Source organism: Euleptes europaea, chromosome 2, assembly GCF_029931775.1.
Source record: "Euleptes europaea isolate rEulEur1 chromosome 2, rEulEur1.hap1, whole genome shotgun sequence".
Lineage (NCBI taxonomy): Eukaryota > Metazoa > Chordata > Lepidosauria > Squamata > Sphaerodactylidae > Euleptes > Euleptes europaea.
In genome coordinates, this window is record NC_079313.1 from 7,030,377 (window position 1) to 7,051,026 (window position 20,650).

Sequence of the window (20,650 nt, forward strand, 5' to 3'; positions counted from 1 at the left end):
CAAGTAGTAATTCTGCTCCTCCAGCACAATTTACAAAGGCCGCAGAATACTGAATTCTCAGTGCAGAATAAAAAAGAAAAAAAGAAATTAGGACAGAGTACACACAGCCGTGACTACTACCGTCAAGATAGATCACGATGGGTAGCCGTGTTAGTCTGTCACCAGCAGTAGAAAAGAGCCAGAGACCAGTGGCACCTGAAAGACTAGCAAAATTTCTGGCAGGGGGATGAGCTTTCGTAAGCCACATGACATTCTAGTTTGTATCTGAAGAAGTGAGCTGTGGCTCACAAAAGCTCATACCCCTGCCAGAAATTTTGTTAGTCTTTAAGGTGCTACTGGACCCTTGGCTCTTTTCTACCGGCGTCAAGATCTCTTCTCCACAGCTGGGTCCCAGCCTGGCCACAGAACCCACCATTATTCCAGGCCAAGCGGCTGCATACCTCTGCGTATTTGGCAGGAATATCCGCTTTCTCCACCCCGTAGTGATGTTTGCAATTGGTGGCTGCCGCGACTTGCAGGACCACTTGACCCACACCTGACAAAGGCAAGACAAAGAAACGCAGTTAGAGAGCCCTGTGACAAAACAGTATGTAAAGTGTGGGGGTGGGAAAAGAAGAGGAAGAGGGTCGAGGGCATGACTGCACAAGATAACATTGAGAAGGTCGGACCAGAACCAACGGGTTGAAATTAAATCAAAAGAGTTTCCGTCTAGACATTAGGAAGAATTTTCTAAGAATTTGAGCGGTTCCTCAGTGGAACAGGCTTCCTCAGGAGGTGGCAGCTCTCCTTCCCTGGAGGTTTTTAAGCAGTGGCTAGATGGCCATCTGACAGCAATGCTGATTATATGTCCTTAGGCAGATATCATGAGAGGGAGGGCATCTTGGCCATCTTCTGGGCCTGGAGTAGGGGTCACTGGGGATGTGGGGGGGAAGTAGTTGTGAATTTCCTGCATTGTGCAGGGGGTTGGACTAGATGACCCTGGTGGTCCCTTCCACCTCTATGATTCTAAAATTTACAAATTAAAAGATATCCTTTACATTCTTCTTTACCAGCAAGCCTCATACACGGGGTATAAAGCTGAGGCCAAGAGCTTCCCTACGCAGTTTTTAAATGCGCTCAGAGTCCCATTTCCATTGGGCTGCCACCCATGCAAAACTGGTGCATTGCTGAAACGGTGAACTAAGAAAGGCAGAACCGTGCATGGCACCCTGAGCTCCTTGGTGGCAGAGCTGGGTGAAGATGCAGTTAAATAGTGCCACACAAGCAAGATGCAGCATCTGATCCAGGATCCACCAGGCATAAGAGAAGCTTCTGCTTCTCTTAAAAAAGACCATAAATATCTAGCTGCATATGTGAGTGGATGCAAGATACACACTGGCTATCTTCAGGCACAGTCATTTTAGCTTCTAGGGTCAGTTCAGGCTTGATTTGATCTATAAACCACTGATTTGTTTTTTTGGCAGTCCACAGAATCCGTAACCCTCTCCTCCAACACCACATTTCAAAGGAATCTCCTTTCTTCCTATCAGCTTTCTTCATAGAATCGAATCATAGAGTTGGAAGGGACCACAAGGGTCATCTAGTCCAACCCCCTGCACAAGGCAGGAAATTCACAACTAACTCCCCCCACACCCCCACAGACCCCCTACTCCATGCCCAGAAGATGGCCATATCTCATCATCTGTCTAAGGTCATAGAATCAGCATTGCTGACAGATGGCCATCTAGCCTCTGCTTAGAAACCTCCAGGGAAGGAAAGCTCACCACCTCCCAAGGAAGCCCATTCCACTGAGGGACCGCTCTACCTGTTAAAAAGTTCTTCCTAATGTCTACGGACATCACTGATCAGCTTTCACACCCATACATAGTAATAGGGAATACGATGACATGAATTAACTTGATCTTGGTGGCCAGTGACACAGCCTTACGCTTAAGAATCTTTTCTAGGTCCTTAATGGGTGCCCTTCCCAGTCTCAATCTCCTTCTGATTTCTTGGCTGCAGTCTCCCTTTTGGTTGATGATGGAGCCAAGGAATAGAAAGTCTTGTACCATTTCCTCATTGTAAGCCTTACAGTTGAGTAATTCTCCTGCCTATTCTATATTCTGCTTTTAATTGAAACACACAAGCAATACATTTCTCTCTCCAACCATGGAGTCTAAAAACATAGCCTTTTCTAAACCAAAGCAGAGGTTTCATGAGAAGGACACAAGACCTCACCCGAGATGCCCCATTCTGCATCCCATGGTGGGACTGCAGCTAATAATGCTGACTCAGAAAGTGACCAAACTGAAAATTTTTTAAAGCAGAGACCGCGTCTTTGGCCATTTATACATGGTGAATTTTGATGCCCGCTCAAAGCTCTTTTTTTAAATGCAATTTTTAAAATGCCGATTCACGGTTCCTACGCAAAGCGAGAAAATCCACCCCCCCACTCGCCTGCTCCTTCATTCCTGTTTGCATATCCATTAGCATGTGCATAGCTAACGCACTGCTGTTATTTTGCATGGTTCCTTGAGGGGACTCTTCGGGGCAAACAGCAAAGGTTGCGTAAAATGGGCTCTTAAGTAATGTGAAGCAGGTATGCGCCGGCTTCACAGTCACTTCCAGAATGATGGTTCAGCGTGAAAAATTAAAAAAAATATGCAGAGCAATTCAGCCTGGAATGTGCTGCTAATTACCATGCATAAATGGCCTTTGTTTACTATCCAAGACAACAGCGCACATTAGTAAAAAAACAAAGGAATATACAAGGAGGGAAGAGCGTTCTCTGAGCAAGATGATGCACGAGAGAGGAGAGAGGGAAGAGGGAAGGCAGAACAGCAGCCACTTACCACTGCCCAAGTCCACAAACAAATCATCTTCCGTCATTTTTATCTCATCTATCATCTGGGCCACCAAGTCAAAGGAAGTCTCTCCGTATACTTCTGGAGAAAAGGGCTCATAGTTGTTAAGTTTTTCTGGGTCCGTCACTGAGTGGTTATACACTTGCTGTAGGATATGGCGGAGAAGTCCATTGGAGGGGCGGGTGTTCAGTTTCATGGGCTGGGTGGTTCCTTTCCACTGGAACAGAGGAAGAAAAGGAAAACCTTAACCCTCCCTGGATCGATCTCGGCCATCGCTATCGCGTGCCAAACAAGCACACCCCTTTGGAGGCAGAAAAGGCCTCATCGATCCTCATTCACCGGCCCAACAACACCGGAGTTTGAGGGCACACTGTGAAGCAGCTGCCCAAACTGGTAGGGTAAGATTTCTCAATACGGCCAGTCTTTCTACTATGCTACTGCATTAACGACAGCTCTGTGGAGGTGTGTTTTTGGAGATCAATTCCGGAGAAGGCAACAGCTCAGTTCAGACAGGATATGAACATATGAAGCTGCCTTATACTGAATCAGACCCTTGATCCATCAAAGTCAGTGTGGTGTAGTGGTTAAGAGCGGTGGTTTGGAGCGGTGGAGTCTGATCTGGAGAACAGGGTTTGATTCTCCACTCCTCCACAGGAGCGGCGGACACTAATCTGATGAACTGGATTTGTTTTCCCACTCCTATACATGAAGCCAGCTGGGTGACCTTTGCCCAGTCACACTCTCTCAGCTCCACCTACCTCACAGGGTGTCTGTTGTGGGGAGGGGAAGGTGGTTGTAAGTCGGTTTGAGTCTCCCTTAAATGGTAGAGAAAGTTGGCATATAAAAACCAACTCTTCTTCTTCTACTCTGACTGGCAGCAGCTCTCCAGGGTCTCGGGCAGAGGTCTTTCACATCACCTACTTGCCTAGCCCCTTTAACTGGAGATGCCAGGGATAGAACCTGGGATCTTCTGCATGCCAAGCAGATGCTCTACCACTGAGCCACGGCCCCTCCCCTAACCGAGGTCTGCACTTCCTAACAAGTTTCAGAGGGTAGCTGTGTTGGTCTGAAGTAGAACAAGAAGAGTTGGTTTTTATATGACGACTTTCTCTGCCACTTAAGGGAGAATCAAACGGGCTTTCAATCACCTTCCCTTCCCACAACAGACACCAGGTAGGTGGGGCTGAGAGAGCTGTGACTAGCCCAAGGTCACCCATCTGGCTTGGTGTGTCGAAGTGGGGAATCCAGTTCACCATAATAGCCTCCGCCGCTCATGTGGAGGAGTGGGGAATCAAACCCGGTTCTCCAGATCAGACTCCCACCGCTCCAAACCACCACTCTTAACCACTACACCACGCTGGCTCTAGATTCGAGTCCAGTAGCACCTTAGAGACCAATATAATTTGGGGGGGTGTATGTTTTCAAGAGTCAAAGCTCCCCTGGGGAGCTCTGTCTCTCGAAAGCTTACACCCTCAAGAATCTTGTTCGTCTCTAAGGTGCTACTGGACTCGACTCTAACTTCCTAACAAGCAGCTCAGAAACGCTTTCGTTTTCTGCTGGCTCAGCACCCCTGTCTCTAGGTGCCTCTGGAAACAATTGCTGTAGCTACAGTTTGTCAACCGAGACCTCACATTGAACTGTTACTGGCACACAGCCAGCTCTGTAAACCCGCTTCATACCACGGTCTCTCGTGAATATACCCCACGGACAGTCTTTTCAGATGGCCCGCCAAACCACCGAGCCACCAAACTGTGGGCTTGCTCACAACTCCACTGCCAAAAGCTAAATGTTGGGTTCTTTGTTTCCTACATTCCCGGGTTAGTGCTCCAAAACCACAACAACTTCAAAATAAAAGCTTCCCCCCGCTAATTAAAATCGTCCTCGTCAAGCCACTGGAACACCCGATGAATCAACAAATGACGGCTTGCAGAAATCCTTACACAGGAGCTCATTCCCCCCCCCTCCCCTGAAAGAAACTGAAAATTAAAACCAGTCATTAAAAAAAAGTCATCCCCTTCTCTCCTTCAAAAGATAATTTCAAGCAGAAAATTTTTACTATTTTGTATTAATGAACTCCAGGAAATTCTCAAATCCATGGATCCCTGCCATGACACCCTTTGATGGTGTTTTAAAGAGCCTGTAAACCTCATCCAAGCCTTCAATCTGTACTTAATAAATCCTACGGCTATTTTTGTAAGGGAAAAGGCTACATATAATTGTTAAAGAGGGAAAGCAGGAGAACGGCCACTGTTCTTCGGTGATCTTTAATAATTTAAAACCGGCAAACTTATTTTGTACATGAATTAAAAAAAACGGCTCTCCGTTTCGAAATGTGCATCCCTGCCAAGGATAAGGTTTAAAACAGCCTATATATTTTCAGTGGCAGAAAGTACAGAAAGATCACCTGGGAATATAAATGTGGTTTTTAGCCACCCTGATGCTTAATAGAAATGAGTAGCTTCCCCCCCCCCCCCGCATATCCATTTCCAAAAAAAACTGGCTTGTTTTCAACACTGACATTGTTAAACAGGCAAGTTTTCATTAAGATGTTAGTTTCTGCTAGTTTTGAAACAGAAATTTCCAGTTTCTGCTTGATTTGGATCAGGTTTTCTGGGATCGTACCCCTTACTCAAAGGCTCCTCCTCCACAAATTTCAGACAGATTATAGACAAAGTCAGAACACATTGGAATTAATGTAACAAATGGAATTAATTCATTGTTATTCCCGTTTGTCTACATTATATGAAGGAACACAAGAAATCAAGCATGTTCAGTCTGCCCCCCTCCACTGCCCATGATCAGCTATTTATTTACAGCTTAGATGGGGAGTATCAAACATAAGGCCCGCGGGTCGGATGCGGCCCCCTGAGAGCATTTATCTTGTCTGCGAGGCAGTTACCTCCCACCCTCTCTATCTGGACTGGTGAGTCACAGCCCGGCCCGACCAAGTGACATTTATGTCATATCCAGCCCTCGTAACATTTGAGTTCGACACCCCTGGTTTAGCCTTCATCAGCCAGATACTTAAAACTATGGTTAGGGATTGCCCACAAGGTAGGAAATAAGGAGTCAAGACTTGCAGAGGGAATATGCTGTGATGGCAAAGTTGACCTACTTGTTGAATAAAAGACCTGTTGGGGAGTGGCAGAAGAAATGGAAACTTTACTATGATTATCTGCAAATGTAACTTTAATAGTTTGTAGCAGAACAATTAGAAAGTGAGTAAGTTAGTATATTGTGGTTAGAACATATATATGCTTTAGAAATAGGATTTAGTTACCTTCATATCGACTAATTTTTTACCTATGACAAAGGGTTATAACATATAAATAATAGACTTTATCTGTAGTTATATATAATGTGTTAAGCAAAAAAAGTTGGATATTCAAGAAAGTGAGAGAACAGATGTGGGACTGTAGAGAAATAAGTAATGCTATAGCTTACAAGGAAATATAAAGGGGTTTAAAAATCTTATATAATGGGATCTCTTGTGTTTGATATTTTTATCATCTTAGTACTTAGAAGATAAGTAAAAGACAGCTCCTTTTGGAAGATTTGATATACTGTATGTATATGGTGTAAGCACGTTGTGTTTAATTTTGTAAGTTCTTTTTTTTTAATAAAAGTGTTTTTTTTTTAAAAAAAAAAAGACTTGCAGAGGGCTGGCAAGCCGCGGTTTTCCTGTTAAGAGCCAACTCCGTGGCAAGTAACCAGTCTCTTGTTCATTGGTCCTACTGGGCAACTGGTTGGCCACTACGTGAAACAGGTTGCTGGACCCGATGACCACCGGTCTGATTCAGCAGGGCTTTTCTTAAGTCCTTACGGCCTTCTCCCCGCTTCCCTAACAGCTCTCGGGTCTCTGCGCTACAAAGTATTTTCGAGACTTTTAACCAAGGTTAACTCGACGGAACCGTGAGTGCACTGACTGATGCGGTCATCCGAGTTAAGCCTGTCGAGATTCTTAGCGAGTACTGCTTAGTTTACAAGAGGCTGAAATAAGCCATCAGAAGAAACTGGAGGAGTTCTGGGAATGGCGGTCAGGAATACGTACCAACTGGTGAATGCTATCAATGGCGCGATTGTATTTGTCACAAAGCCTTTGCATGCTTTCAAAGCTGGGGAAAAACGGAAAAGGAGGGTGGGTGAGAGAGAAGAGAAAAGTTAATCAGCTGTGCAAATTAAGGCTCCCTTAAGGTTAGGTATGCTCCTGCCCAGCATGTCTCTTTCAAGCAGGCCCAGCATCATGTACAGAGAAGAAAAAGAAGAAGAGTTGGTTTTTATATGCCAACTTTCTCCAGCACTTAAGGAAGAATCAAATCGGCTTACAATCGCCTTCCCTTCCCCTCCCCACAACAGACACCCTGTGAGGTAGGTGGGGCTGAGAGAGGCCAGAGAGAGCTGTGACTGGCCCAAGGTCACCCAGCAGGCTTTGTGTGGAGGAGTGGGGAAACCAACCCGATTCACCAGATTAGCCTCCTCCGCTCATGTGGAGGAGTAGGGAATCAAATCCTGTTCTCCGGATCAGAGTCCACTGCTCTTCACCACTACACCACGCTGGCTCTACACATTGTGGAGAAGCTGGCCCCCAACAATAATTGCACTTCCTCAAAGCCCCACATCAGAACTACTCAAGGAGCCCTTTGTCCGAGGAAGAACTCCTACATATGACATTATAAAATGCGTGTGTGGGGCAGAGAATTCTGTGGCATTTTCCAGGGCGCTCATTCCATGCCCAGTGCCAGCTACCCTAGCTTTCATTGCAAGGCTACGCTTCTTTGTCCTACCCTTCCTCCCGGAAATTGAGAATTATAGAGCAGGGTGGTTTCCATCCTCCCCCACCTCGCCTTAATCTTCATAACAACTTTGAGATACTGACTGGCCCAAGCACTCTCAGGAAGCTTTAGAAGAAGAAGAGTTGGTTTTTATATGCTGACTTTCTCTACCACTTAAAGAAGAATCAAACCGGCTTACAATCATCTTCCCCTCCCCACATCAGACACCCTGTGAGGAAGGTGGGGCTGAGAGAGTGTGACTAGCCCAAGGTCACCCAGCCAGCTTCATGTGTAGGAGTGGGGAAACAAATCCAGTTCACCAGATTAGCCTCCGCCGCTCATGTGGAGAGGTGGGGAATCAAACCAGGTTCTCCAGATCAGAGCCCACCACTCCAAACCACTGCTTTAACCAGTATGCCATGCTGGCTCTTTTTAGGGTTATACATGGAATTTGAATCTGGAACTCCATAGTCCAAGTGGGTCCTTCCAGCTGCTACACCACAGTGGTTGTAGCGGTTGTCTTGTTTGACCCGAGAGGGTAACCTAGAACATGGTTCACTTTCCGCAGCTGCTGCACACTGGAGTGGGGGGTGCGTTTTAGAAAGTTAGTAACTGCAGCAATGCTTTTTTGGCACACGGCCCGGCGTTAGCAATAGATCAAAATATTCATGCACTTCCTTTCATAAAAAATAAACACGCAACAACAACAAAACATAACCGCAGGGAAGACCGTCAGCAACAGTCAAATTCCTTTGAGCAGCGAGATTTAAGCCAAAAATGTTAATGAATTCCAGTTAACAATGGAGCTTCCCTCTGCAAAACGGTTTTTGTTTTTTTAAAGAACCAAAACACACATTGGGGGTTCCTATCACAAAATTTCAACACATATACTTCAGCCCTAAGCCAAAACAGTCTTACTAAAGATTAAGCAACATTGCTACTATCAGGTACGTTCGATGACTTGGCCTGATAAGACTCTGGTGATTTTTCCCCAGATTTTTTTTTTAAGAGAAGAAACTTTTATTTCATGCAGCAGCTTCTGCTAATATTTGCTCTTTGAGACAATTCCAAAGCAGCCATCAACTCAAGTACTTGAAGGGCTGTCACAGAAAGGATGGTGCAGAGTTGTTTTTTGTTGCCTCAGAAGGTTGGACCAGAACCAATGGGTTGAAATTAAACCAAAAGTTTCCATCTAGACATCAGAAAAAAATTTCTAACAGTTAGAGCGCTTCCTCGGTGGAACAGGCTTCTTCAGAAGGTGGTCAGCTCTCCTTCCCCGGAGGTTTTTAAGCAGAGGCTAGATGGTCATCTGTCAGCAATGCTGATTCTGTGAATTTAGGTAGATCATGAGAGGGAGGACATCTTGGGCATCTTCTGGGCATGGAGTAGGGGTCACTGTGGATATGGGGGGAGGTAGTTGTGAATATCCTGCACTGTGCAGGGGGTTGGACTAGATGACCTTGGTGGCCCCTTCCAACTCTATGATTCTATTCTATGATTCAACTAGCAGTATCCCAAGCATGAATGAAGATGCTACTCTGAGCCCTTGTTAAAGTAGATGAACCAGCCAATCTGTTGCTCTTACCTTTTCGTATCATAGTCAATTAAAACGTAGTTTTCCATAGCAAGCTTCAGGTCTGGAATTTCTTCACAGACCCACCTGAAATTAATCACAGAAGAAAGCAAGTGAGCTTCGCAATCGAGAACACAAACACGTTACCAGATGACAAGAAAGTTAATGAAACAACCTGCTCACAGATACTTCTAGTAATTATCTGTGGCTAACCGAAAGCCTTAAAATGAATAAACTCCAATTTACAAATACAAGTAAGCCAGTATTAGTCTGCAACATTTGTCAGGTATGAATGAGCGGTTACTAACTTTTGCCTGCCTAAGCAATGGCAAATCAATAAGCAGTGCCACAGACCTAACTATTTGGAACAATACAAATATTCTAAGATATTACTAAATTTCAGGGAGGAGAGGTAGAAAACAAGAAAGCATCTCTTTAGAGGGGCAACAGTGGCAATGCACAATATATCTAACGCTGAACAACTGCCCCAGAACGTGGATCGAAGAATCCGAACAATGGGGCCAGGTACAGAGAAGGACGGATATTCTGCAAACCTAAGCAAATCCCTCAAGTTTGCACAAAAATCTCAATAATTAGTCAACACAATTGAGGGTTGTTCAAACCCCAACACAGAGAATGCTGGCTGAGATCACAGCTGGCACTGAAGGACTGCCTAACAACCAAGGCCCTGCATCCTGGGCCTTTGCAAACTCTGCAAACCCAGCAAGATTGCAGGTTGGAGGGAAAGCAGTGACAGAGGTGGGAGAGAGAAAGTAAAGGAAAAACTGGGAACAGAAAAATTGGGGAAAGAATGGAAAGCAAAATTGGGGAAAGTATTATTTTATAAGCCACCTCAGGCAGGTTCCTGGAGAGACAGCACAAACATTTGCTAAATAAATAATAAGTAGAGGTAAAGCTGGAAAGAGAAGGAATAGAAAATTGGGGGGGGGGAGAGGGAGAAAGAGAAAGGGCTGGGGAAAAGAGTGGGGCCAGGTATTTCCATCCCTGTGAGTCTCACAGGTCCATAGCTTGTCTATATTTAACAGATTCTGAAGATGGCCCCAGAGTACGGATCAACAACTCCTCACAAGGAGGCCATGGGCAGATTAGGGAGCTGTTTCTGCAACTGTGGGGGGAGACCCCCCAGGTTTGCAGAAGAATCTGGACCTCAAGAAGGGCAGAAGGGAGAAAACACAACTGAGGTCTTGCAAGACTACTTCATGAGATCTCAGCAGCTGTTTTGGATTGCCTAGGCAGCCACAAACAATATGACCAGTGTTGTCTATGATAATATGACCAATGTTTGCCTAGATAATAAAAAATGGCTTTTCCAATCTCCTTCGATCCCGACAGAAGTTGGTTTCAGGTAGCTGGCTCAAGGTTGACTCAGCCTTCCATCCTCCAGAGGTTGGTAAAACGAGTACCCAGCTTGCTGGGGGTAAAGGGAAGATGACTGGGGAAGGCAAGGGCAAACCACCCCGCAAACGTAGTCTGCCTAGTAAACATCGGGATGTGACGTCACTTGGTGCTTGCACAGGGGATTACCTTTATCTTTTAAGGTAGTTTTGCACAATCTTGGTGGTCACTTGCTCAACAGAACTGAAAGATGACTGGAGAGGGGGAGGCAGGCACGAAGACTCGGTGGCAGGGGGCAGAGCCAGGAGGGAAGGAAAATGGAGCAAGGGGGTGGGCATTGGGGACCAGAAAGAAGCAAGGACATTCTCCCCCACAAGTCTCACAGGTCACCTTCTTGTGGCACCTAAAGGTGAATGAGTACACTCTCCCCACCCAGAAGAACGTGATGAGGCAGGGTCACCCCTGATGACTTTCACAGAAGGAAAGGTGTCAAGGACTGCACCAGGGTGGTAGCAAGACAATCCAACAGGTGCAGCAGAGGATGGGAGACCGTGATTCACCCTCATGTTTTGCAGAAGGAGCTGCTGCTAACTTCTGGCCGAAGGCTCCAAACGTTTTTGGCTTGACTTACTAACCCGTTGCTGTTCCTGGAAGCTGTCAACCCTTCCCTCACCAGAGTCCTGGCGCGTTTACTTTGGCGTAGAGCCCACCCCATGGAGTCAACAAGAGTGGAGAATGTAAATATTTTAAATAAATAAATAAGCAAGGGATGTGTCGGCCTCTGGCCATACGCCTTGCTGTTAAAGCCGACAAAGGCCTAGAAGAAAAGCAGAGGAACTACCCCTTCTTTCCCCATAATTCTCCATCTCCGGCAGCCAGCCTGAGTAGCATCCGGCAAACTACGGTGTCTGCCGGCCTTCACCTCACGCCATCTGTTCCATCGCAATAAAGAAGTATGAGAAGAATGAGGTAAGACTTGCCTGGGAAAGCAAAGCCAGACCCCAGGGAATCGTGTAGGGAGTTCCACTGAGACCTTGTACGGTAGTTCCAGGTAACTATTTCTGGCCTGCGGTAAAGCTACTGCTATACCCTGGCAGGATGCTGGCCAACAGCACAGCCAGATCCAAGGCATCGGCAAGAAGAACAGAAGAGTTGGTTTTTTATATGCCAACTTTCTCTGCCACTTAAGGAAGAATAAAACTGACTTACAATCACCTTCCCTTCCCCTCCCCGCAACAGACACCCTGTGAGGTAGGTGGGGCTGAGAGAGCTCTAAGAGAGCTGAGACTAGCCCAAGCTCACCCAGCTGGCTTCATGTGGAGGAGTGGGGAAACAAATCCAGTTCACCAGATTAGCCTCCACGGCTCATATGGAGGAGTGGGGAATCAAACCCGGTTCTCCAGATAAAACTCTACTGTTCTTAACCACTCCACCACTCTGGCTCTCCCAAGCCAAGTGGGAAGAGGCTTCAGCCAGGGAGACCACATAACCAGCTAGAATGTTTTGGTCAACTCCCCTCCCCCACTCCAACGTATTTAGGGGAAGAAACATTGGTGGTACTGAAAAATCAATCCCTCTGTACTAGGCATCAATCTTTATGAACGTTTATGTAAAACATTGTAATCCCACCCGTCTGCACAAACAACACTTCTGCACACCGGTTGCCTGCCGTGGTTCTAAAAAAAATGTGCATGCATCCTCAAACCCCCCCTCCTCCCTGGCTCATAAATACAACATGCTATATGCCCACTTAACAGGCTCGTCAGCGGGGGCTTTGATTTGGATTATTTATGAAAGAGCGTCCTCTTTTCCAACATGAATTAAGCCTCGTAGCATTACCACCAGCGCAGAACAGAAAAAAGCTCCTGCCCCCACCGATTAAGGCTCTGTTAAGCACGTCTGCCGAAGAAAAACCATGACAATTTCTGCTCAGGGTACAGTTGTCTCTTTCCTAAACTGCAAAGTTCCAGATGCTTTAGCCTTGCCTCACAGAGCAGGCCCTCCAACCCCAATGGCCATTTCCGTCCTTTTCCTTTCTCCCTTAGAAGCTCCTTGATTCAGGAATCTGGAGCAGCCAAATTCTAAATCTACTGTTTAAGGGACAGAAGGACTGAGATAAATTTTGCCACTACCAATGAAACCTTAAGGAGCGCTGTCGCTTAATAAATAGGGCATTCGCTCAGACGCAGAGTTACTAGCCCGGTGGGCTAGAAGAGGAATAATATAACTTGATCTTAGATCCTCACAAAAATGACATTCCGGGAGCACGTGTGCTAGAGAATCAACAGAACCAGAAAGACACAGGTGGGTCCTTTCCAAATATGACAGGTTCATGTTTCTACCTTGCATAACCATAGAAGGGTTAGCGAGGTCCGCATGAAGTCCTGAAAGTAGTAGGGCCTCACACCTATGAAGTGCAGTGTGGCCCACTAGGTGGCAATGCAAAAGGCTGCATATAAACGAACTCAAAGGAGTGGCAAAGCCCAGACTCCCGCCAAGCAGGAGTGCCATTTGGGCGAGGAACCGTTGGAACTGACGGAAGACGGGCTCCTGTGGGTTCCCGAGGCGAAACCCGATGGCCGGCCCCAGATCGATGCCAGTCTGTCCTCGCTACAGGCACAGCCAAGTCCGCGAGCAAAGCGGCAGCCCCAGGAAAGTGGAGCGGGGCACTCTCGGGGCCGGCGGCGGCATGCCGCACCAGCCCCAGCCCAGCAGCGGCCCAGCTGGTCAGCGGCCGGCCAAGCCCCACGCCGCAGGAAGCGGCGGCGGGTGGCGGCGGGCCCTACCCCACCAACCCCCCTCATGCCACAACCCCACAGGGGGGTGGAGGAGCATACGTGGACACCTCGGGGGAGGGCAGGGGCGTCCGCTGGCGCCATGGCCACGGAGGCGCCGCCCCCGCCCGATTCCCAGCGCCGCAGTTGGGCGATAGAGCCCGGACAGGGCGGGGCTACAGGGGGAGGAAGGATGATCCTAAGGAACGGGCAGGTGAAGCGAGGCCCCTTTATAGCCTCGGAGGAGGATGCCAGGGGGCAGGCCCAACTGATAGGGGGGCGGACACAGGGTGAGGGGAAGGGATAAAAGCCGAAGGGAGCGGAGGCCGAGGAAGAGGGTGAATGTGGCAGCTGACTACTGGCTGTGCGTGTGAACCCCAGGAGTCAAGCTGGCTACAACCGACGGGGAGGACAGCTCAGACTCCAAGTCAGACTGGTCTGAGGCCGAGGAAACTCTCCTGGAGCGACAGGGAGCAGGGCACACAGGCTCTAACCCACCCGCTGCCAAGGCCCCGCCCCACAATGTGTTTCAGTAAAAGTCTCCAGATAACTACCAATACCCCCTCACAAGTGTGGATAGGAAACAATAACTATGTGGCCAGCACATTTTAAGCTTAAGCACACAATTTGCAATGGTATTATCCATGGAGTCAGGTTGCAGCTCTGAGATCAAACATGCATCCCTGTTCCTTGCGCCCCCACTGGTTAAACACAAAAACTGCAGGCAACAGTTCAAACTGGGACATACCCCTCATATCCCAGAATCCTCCTGGTGTTTGGACCCAGGTGATCCCAAAGAGCCAATCAAGTCCTACTAAAGCTCCCAGATCAGCCGCACTCATTAAGCCTCAAGACTTACCGAATTGTCTCAATGATTTCATGAGCAGCATCGTGGTGTTTGTCCTGCAAACAGAGAACAAGAAAACAGATTTAGGAACATCTGGAATTCACCAGGCATGCTGCCCTTCCTTTTAAGAACCCATTATCAGTGGCAAATGCAGAGAAAAGAACCTAGACTGGGTTTTTTCCAATGCTTCAGGTGCATTTTAATTTTCTCGGGCTATTTCATCTCCCCCAAACCAAGAAATACTGTTTCCAAAAACACAACCACGGCCACTTCCTTTGCTTTTTGGCTTCATTTTGCCCACCAGTTTCCCCTGCTTTGCTGTACCCCAAAGGGTCACAGGACTCAAGCTACCCTGCCTGAACCTAAGCACAGTTTACCAGCTCCTTTTAAGAGTTTAAGGATGCGCCTCCCTGCCTCTCTTCAACCAGAAAGCGGTACTATATGCACTTCAGTTTAATGGCTATTCTTTTTTTTCTTTTTTTTTAATAAAGTTTTTATTTATATAGATGGGAGGGTACAGGAAAAAAGAGGGGAGGGTAAATCGTTATATATTTATATAAAAACAGTACAATACTATAAAAGATTTTCTTAATAAAACATAGTTACAAAATACCGTTCAGTTATTCTACTTGTGTCATATTGATATTCTTTTATCAAATATTCTAAATTTTGCTTAACCATTAATTAAAACATAAAGAATAATGCACTACCTGTTATAGATATTTGAACCAACATACTTCATTCAAGTTAATTGCAGTTCATATAGGTATAAAATAACGCCCACTTCTCATCAAATTGTTCTGTAGACTCACTGGATTTTAGGTTTAACTCAAAAGTCATTTTTGCCATACTAGCATATTCCAACAGTTTTTCTTTCCAGTCTTCTATTCGGGTATATGAGTTAATTTCCATGTTCTTGCCAACACCGTTCTAGCTGCAGTTGTAGCATATTTAAAAACATCATGTAAATTCAAAGGCAAGTTTGGTGGCACTATACTGAGTAAATAAAATTTGGGATCAAATGTTAACTTCATATCTAACATCAACTGAAGTTCTCGATGAATTCTTTTCCAGTATATTTGTAATTTTGGACATGTCCACCAAACATGAAAGTAGGAACCGTCTGTGTCTTGACATTTCCAGCAGGCGCCTCTTTTTCCAGGAGTAGTCATCTGGGAGAGCATATTGGGGGTCAAGTACCATCTGTAGAATGTTTTATACCAATTTTCTTTCACTTCTTGGCAGACAGTGTATTTCATTTCAGAGGTACAGAGTTTTTCCCATGTATCCAAATTGATCATTTCTCCAAAGTTTTGCATCCATTTTATTATATTGATTTTCACTTGTTCTTCTTCTGTATCATATTTCAAAAGGAGCTTATAAATTTTTCCTAATAGGTGAGAGTCATTTTTGGATACTAACTGCTCAAATTCTGTTAATTCACGAAATGGCTGAGGATATGAACAGTCTTTTTGTAAGTTGGATCTCAGTTGTAGGTAAGTCAGCCAGTTCAATTTTTGAAATTTTTCTTGACGTTTGCTCAGGCTTTTAATTTCTCCTGTGGGCTCTATCATTTCATTATAAGTGAGATGGACACCCGGTTTGAGTTTAACGTTATCTTGGTATGCTTCGGTAGGCGACATTATAGATGGTGGAGAAAAACTTATTCTTTTCTTGTACTTTTTCCACACTTTCATTAACGCTATTTTGACATCGCAGTCTTCTGGTGCTTTATCTTTTGGAATTTTTGTTGTAGAATCCCACAAAACTTTGTGAAAACCTTGTCCAAGGTCCACACGTTCTAAAATGACATGTCTACTTCTGGGATGTTTTATCCATTCTGTGATCCAAGTTAGGCAGGCAGCGTAGTAATATAATTTAAGATTAGGTAATGCCAATCCACCTCTTTTCTTTTCGTCTTGTAGCACTTTAAATCTGATTCTCGGTTTTTTTCCATTCCAGACAAATCGGTTAATTTGTTTTTGCCAGTTTTCTATTATTCTGTCAGGGATATCAATCGGCAAAAATTGAAATAAAAAGTTTAATCTAGGAAGTACGTTCATCTTTATTGTCGATATCCTTCCCAACCAAGAAATGTTCATTTTAGACCACAAATTTAAATCCTTTTCTATTTCTCCCCAGATTTTCAGATAATTTGACCTTAGAAATGTCTTATTTTGTGAAGATATATTGACACCCAGATATTTAACTGGTACCTTGGCAATTTGACAACCAAAAACTTCGATATACTTGTCTTCATCTGTTGTTGTATTAAAAGTCATAATTTTCGTCTTTGTTTTGTTAAGTTTATAACCGGAAAACTTTGCATATTCGATAATATGGTTATAAACATATGAAAGTGTTTGCCCGGGATTCTTTTAATGGCTATTCTTCATCTTGCAGTTTAGTTTCTTCCCCCACCCACGCATGATCTTGATGGGGTAGACCAGAGATCCAAACCAACTGATAAGAGAGGGGGAGGGAAGGGTGGTGAAATGTTACCATCAGTAAAGGTGGAGTTTAAAAACCATCCCAACAACAGAGTGGGGTTCCTGATTGTAGGCCAGGATTGTAGAAGTGCCAGCAGGTTGCCTGGAGCAAGAATCTTCTCCAAGAAACCAGGCGAGAAAGCTGGTGGTAACCAGGATGGTTCCGCCACAACCCCCCCTTCAGGACAACATGTCCTGAAGATAGCTAGTGCCTAGTTGCATTGGCCGGCACCCCTGTTTCTTCCACGGGGGTTGCTTGCCATTAACACATTAGTCATATTTGTCATTAACCTTTATTAAATGTGAAGGCAACTTCCCCCTCTCTCAACGCAGCCCCTTAAAAAAAGAACAAATCTTTTGCAACGTAAGCTTTCGTGAGCCAGAACCCATGGACAGATGCACAAAACTGTTTCTGTGACTCAGTGGTAGAGCATCTGCTTTGCATCCAGAATGTGCTAGGTTCAGCCTCCGGCAGCCCCAGTTAAAAGGACTGGATGATGGTGATGTGAAAAACCTCTGCTTGACACCCTGGAGAGCCACTGCCAGTTAAGAGTTGACAACAGAGAATGTCTTGGGAAGTGGTCAGCAGGGCTGTCGATTCGGTTCGTCCCAAACCGAAAAACAGCCGAATTTCCCCTGATTCAGCGGTTTTTAGTTCGGATGGAACCGAACTCAAAAAAGGCGGGAAAACGGGGAGCCGAATTCAGTGAATTCGTGGTGTTCGGCGAATAAATTCGGCAAATTCAGGGTTCGGCGCAGCAGCATAACCATCAGTTAGTAAGCAGCATTCTCCCCCGGGCAATCGGTGGCCAAGCTGGGTGGTCTTCTGGCCAATCAGTTTGAGCGATTGAGTGCATCAGCCCAGCTGCTGCGCGGCCCGGGAAAAGAAAGAGTATCCGTGTGTGAGATAGAAATCCCCGTGGTGGGGTGCTTGTGCACATTCGCTCCTTTCTGTGGCTGCAGGGGGCGCATTTTTTGGGGTACAGACCCCAAACTTTCAGCGGAGCTTCAAAGGACCCTTCTTGCGAGACCCCCAAGTTTTGTAAACATTGGGTCAGGGCCCCCCGAGATATGGGGTCCGAAAGGGGTCCTCCCCTTAATGTGCATTTTTATTCCATTTAAAGCACACACTAGCTCCTTTTCGTGGCTGCAGGGGGCGCATTTTTGGGGGTAGAGACCCCAAACTTTCAGCGGAGCTTCAAAGGACCCTTCTTGTCAGACCCCCCACGTTTTGTAAACATTGGGTCAGGGGGTCCCGAGATATGGGGTCCCCCCCTTTTCCCTATTGGGATGAATGGGATCAGCCAATCCTGTGTGCATCTCGAGAGCGGCAAATCCAAGGCAAAACCTCCCATGCTTAAATGGAATTGTATTGGATTATCCAGTCCTCCCAGTCCCTCCAGATGGAACAGAAGACATCCACAGTAAGACCCCTTTTGGGGCTTTAATCTATAATTTTTCTCCTGTGTGTGTGTGGGGGGGGGGGGAAGCAGAGTCTGTGTGTGTGTGGGGAGGGAGCAGTTTCTGTGGGTGGGGGGGAAGCCAAAGGGGGCTTTCGCCTGTTCTGTCTGGGGTGTGTGTGTGCCCCCTCGAGTCTCTCTCTCCCTGGTTTGAGGGGGGGGCTTCAGTTGTGTGTCTTCAGGTTTTCCATCATTCATAAGATCGGTTAGGTCTATTTTGATGCTTGCTCAAAAGTTGTTTTCAAATTGTGACTTAAAGAATGCATTTGCCTGGTCCCGAATCTGATGCAAAAGGGGAAATTCCACCCCCTCCTGCTCCTGATGCTTAGCTAGCATGCCTCTGTCCCTTTCCATGGTTTGCAAACTTCCAGGCGTCAAGTGTTGCTTTGCATGGTTGCAAAGGTGTTGCTTTGCAAGGTTGTGTTGCTTTGCATGGCTTGCAAACTCCCAGGCGTCAGGTGTTACTTTGCATGGTTGCAAACGTTATGGTTTGCATGGTTGTGTTGCTTTTCATGGTTTGCAAACTTCTTCGCACCTGCCCCGCCCTTGCTCCCTGCAGCTCAGCTGTTTGTCGGGGCTGGGAGCTTTGAGTGGGCGGCAAATGCACATTAAGGAGGGGGGACCCCTTTCGAGGCCCATATCTCAGCCCCCGCTGATCCAATCTTTACAAAACTTGGGGGTTATTGCAAGAAGAGTCCTTTGAAGCTACGCTGAAAGTTTGGAACCTCTACCCCCAAAGATGCCTTCCCTGGAGCCACGGAAAGGTGTGGTTGTGATTTTAATGGCTTTATTCGGCCTAATTTTTCCCCGAACTCTGGACCTCATGCCGAATTGCACGGACCCGAAGCGGGGGAGTTTGGACTTCGGCATTTCCCGAATAAAAACGGGCTGAATTTTGCCGAATCCGAATTTTACCGAATTTTTTTTTCAACAGCCCTAGTGGTCAGTAAGCCAGACCGGGACCTCAGACCCATACTCAGGCTCCCCTCTCTGCCATCAAATCCAATGGGTGATACTGGGCCCGTTACCCATTATTAGCCTACCTCCAGGGGTAATGCGAGGATACAAAAGAAGTGGGGGAAATGACGCATGCCTCCCTGTGCTCTTTGGAAGAAGACTAGGATAAAATTGTACTAAACGAACACTGACTTTGACAGACTTAGTGGAAGGCAGCATATACTCAATGTGTATATGCACTCACAGGCAGGAGTGTATACGGGGAAGGGAGTGACTTATTACAAAGTGATGCCAGAAGGCACAGAATTCCAAGGCACAGGTGTGTTGCATTACACCGCAGAGCTCGGAAGGCAAAACGTTCCAGTCAAGAAGACTAAAACAATCCCGGAGTGGCTGCGGATCACTCCCAACTGCTGATGAATTGACAAAGAGCCACTTGGAATATATGGATTACTCTTTTGATTGGATCTTGTTTTAAACTAGCCTCTCTTTGCTACAAAGCCCCCACCCCACCCACCAAAAACTATTCTGTTGCTTGCAGCCTTTAATGAAAATGGATTGGCCTAAACGGATGCATACCCCCATGCATCTGAAGGGAGCACTGTCTCAGGAAAGCTGATGTTGGAATAAATGCTAGTCTCTAAAATGCCATCAGACAGCTGTTTTTATTTTGAGCCCCATGGCGCAGAGAGGTAAAGCTGCAGTACTGTAGTCAAAAGCTCTGCTCACGACCTGAGTTCCATCCCAACAGAAGTCGATTTCAGGTAGCCGGCTGAAGGTTGACTCAGCCTTCCGTCCTTCTGAGGTCGGTAAAATGAGTACCCAGCTTGCTGGGGGTAAAGCGTAGACAACCAGGGAAGGCAATGGCAAACCACCCTGTAAACAGAGTCCGCCTCGTAAACATCGGGATGTGACATCACCCCATGGGTCAGGAATGACCCAGTGCTTGCACAGGGGACTACCTTTTCCTTTAAGGAGAGACAATCTCTATAGCGGCCAGCCACTCCTTATCTCTAATTAATCCAACCTTGATAGTATCAGATCCGCATATGAATTCCAACTCAAAAGGGTCAGGATATGAATCTAAAAAATAAAAAATTTAATAAGTCATGCCACTGAAGCTTTAGGACACAGCAGTTTTTGTGGTGTGAGCTGCCACACCAAATCTATCAGTATTTCAAGGTGTCCCAAGATTCTTTGTTAAGAATCTGCAACCGAAACCGTGGGCCCCTCTTGAATTTACCCCCACACACACCAAAACAATTACCTCCAGAGGTGAAGCACATTTCACCACAATATATTTCGAGCAGGACTCTGGAGCAACTCTACTCCAATCAGTCACCAGATCCATATTTCACAAATTCCCTGGGAAACACAGCTTTGGTTTTGGATTTTGTCTGCAAAGCCACTTTCCTCAACCAGCAGCAACAATAAAGCTATAATAACACAGCAGACCAGCTCACTGGGTTTTTTGTTGTTGTTGTAACTCAGCAGAGACGACAGGAGGGCGCAAACAAAGAGATGGATTACTCCTGCATTAGGAGGCTCAGCCCTGATCTGCTACCCTATGAAGCCACTT

At 46.2% G+C, this 20,650-nt stretch overlaps 1 protein-coding gene across 1 annotated transcript in view; it reads right to left on the bottom strand.

Moving 5' to 3' along the window:
- Window positions 1-20,650, bottom strand: part of DOT1L (DOT1 like histone lysine methyltransferase) — a 94,098-nt gene that overhangs the window by 57,807 nt on the left and 15,641 nt on the right. Inside the window, exons 2-6 of the mRNA XM_056867693.1 lie at window positions 14,178-14,221; window positions 9,201-9,275; window positions 6,895-6,958; window positions 2,832-3,060; window positions 441-535 (exon numbers count right to left, since the gene is read on the bottom strand). Of these exons, the coding sequence (XP_056723671.1) occupies window positions 441-535; window positions 2,832-3,060; window positions 6,895-6,958; window positions 9,201-9,275; window positions 14,178-14,221 (507 nt within the window). The remainder of the gene's footprint in view (window positions 1-440; window positions 536-2,831; window positions 3,061-6,894; window positions 6,959-9,200; window positions 9,276-14,177; window positions 14,222-20,650) is intronic.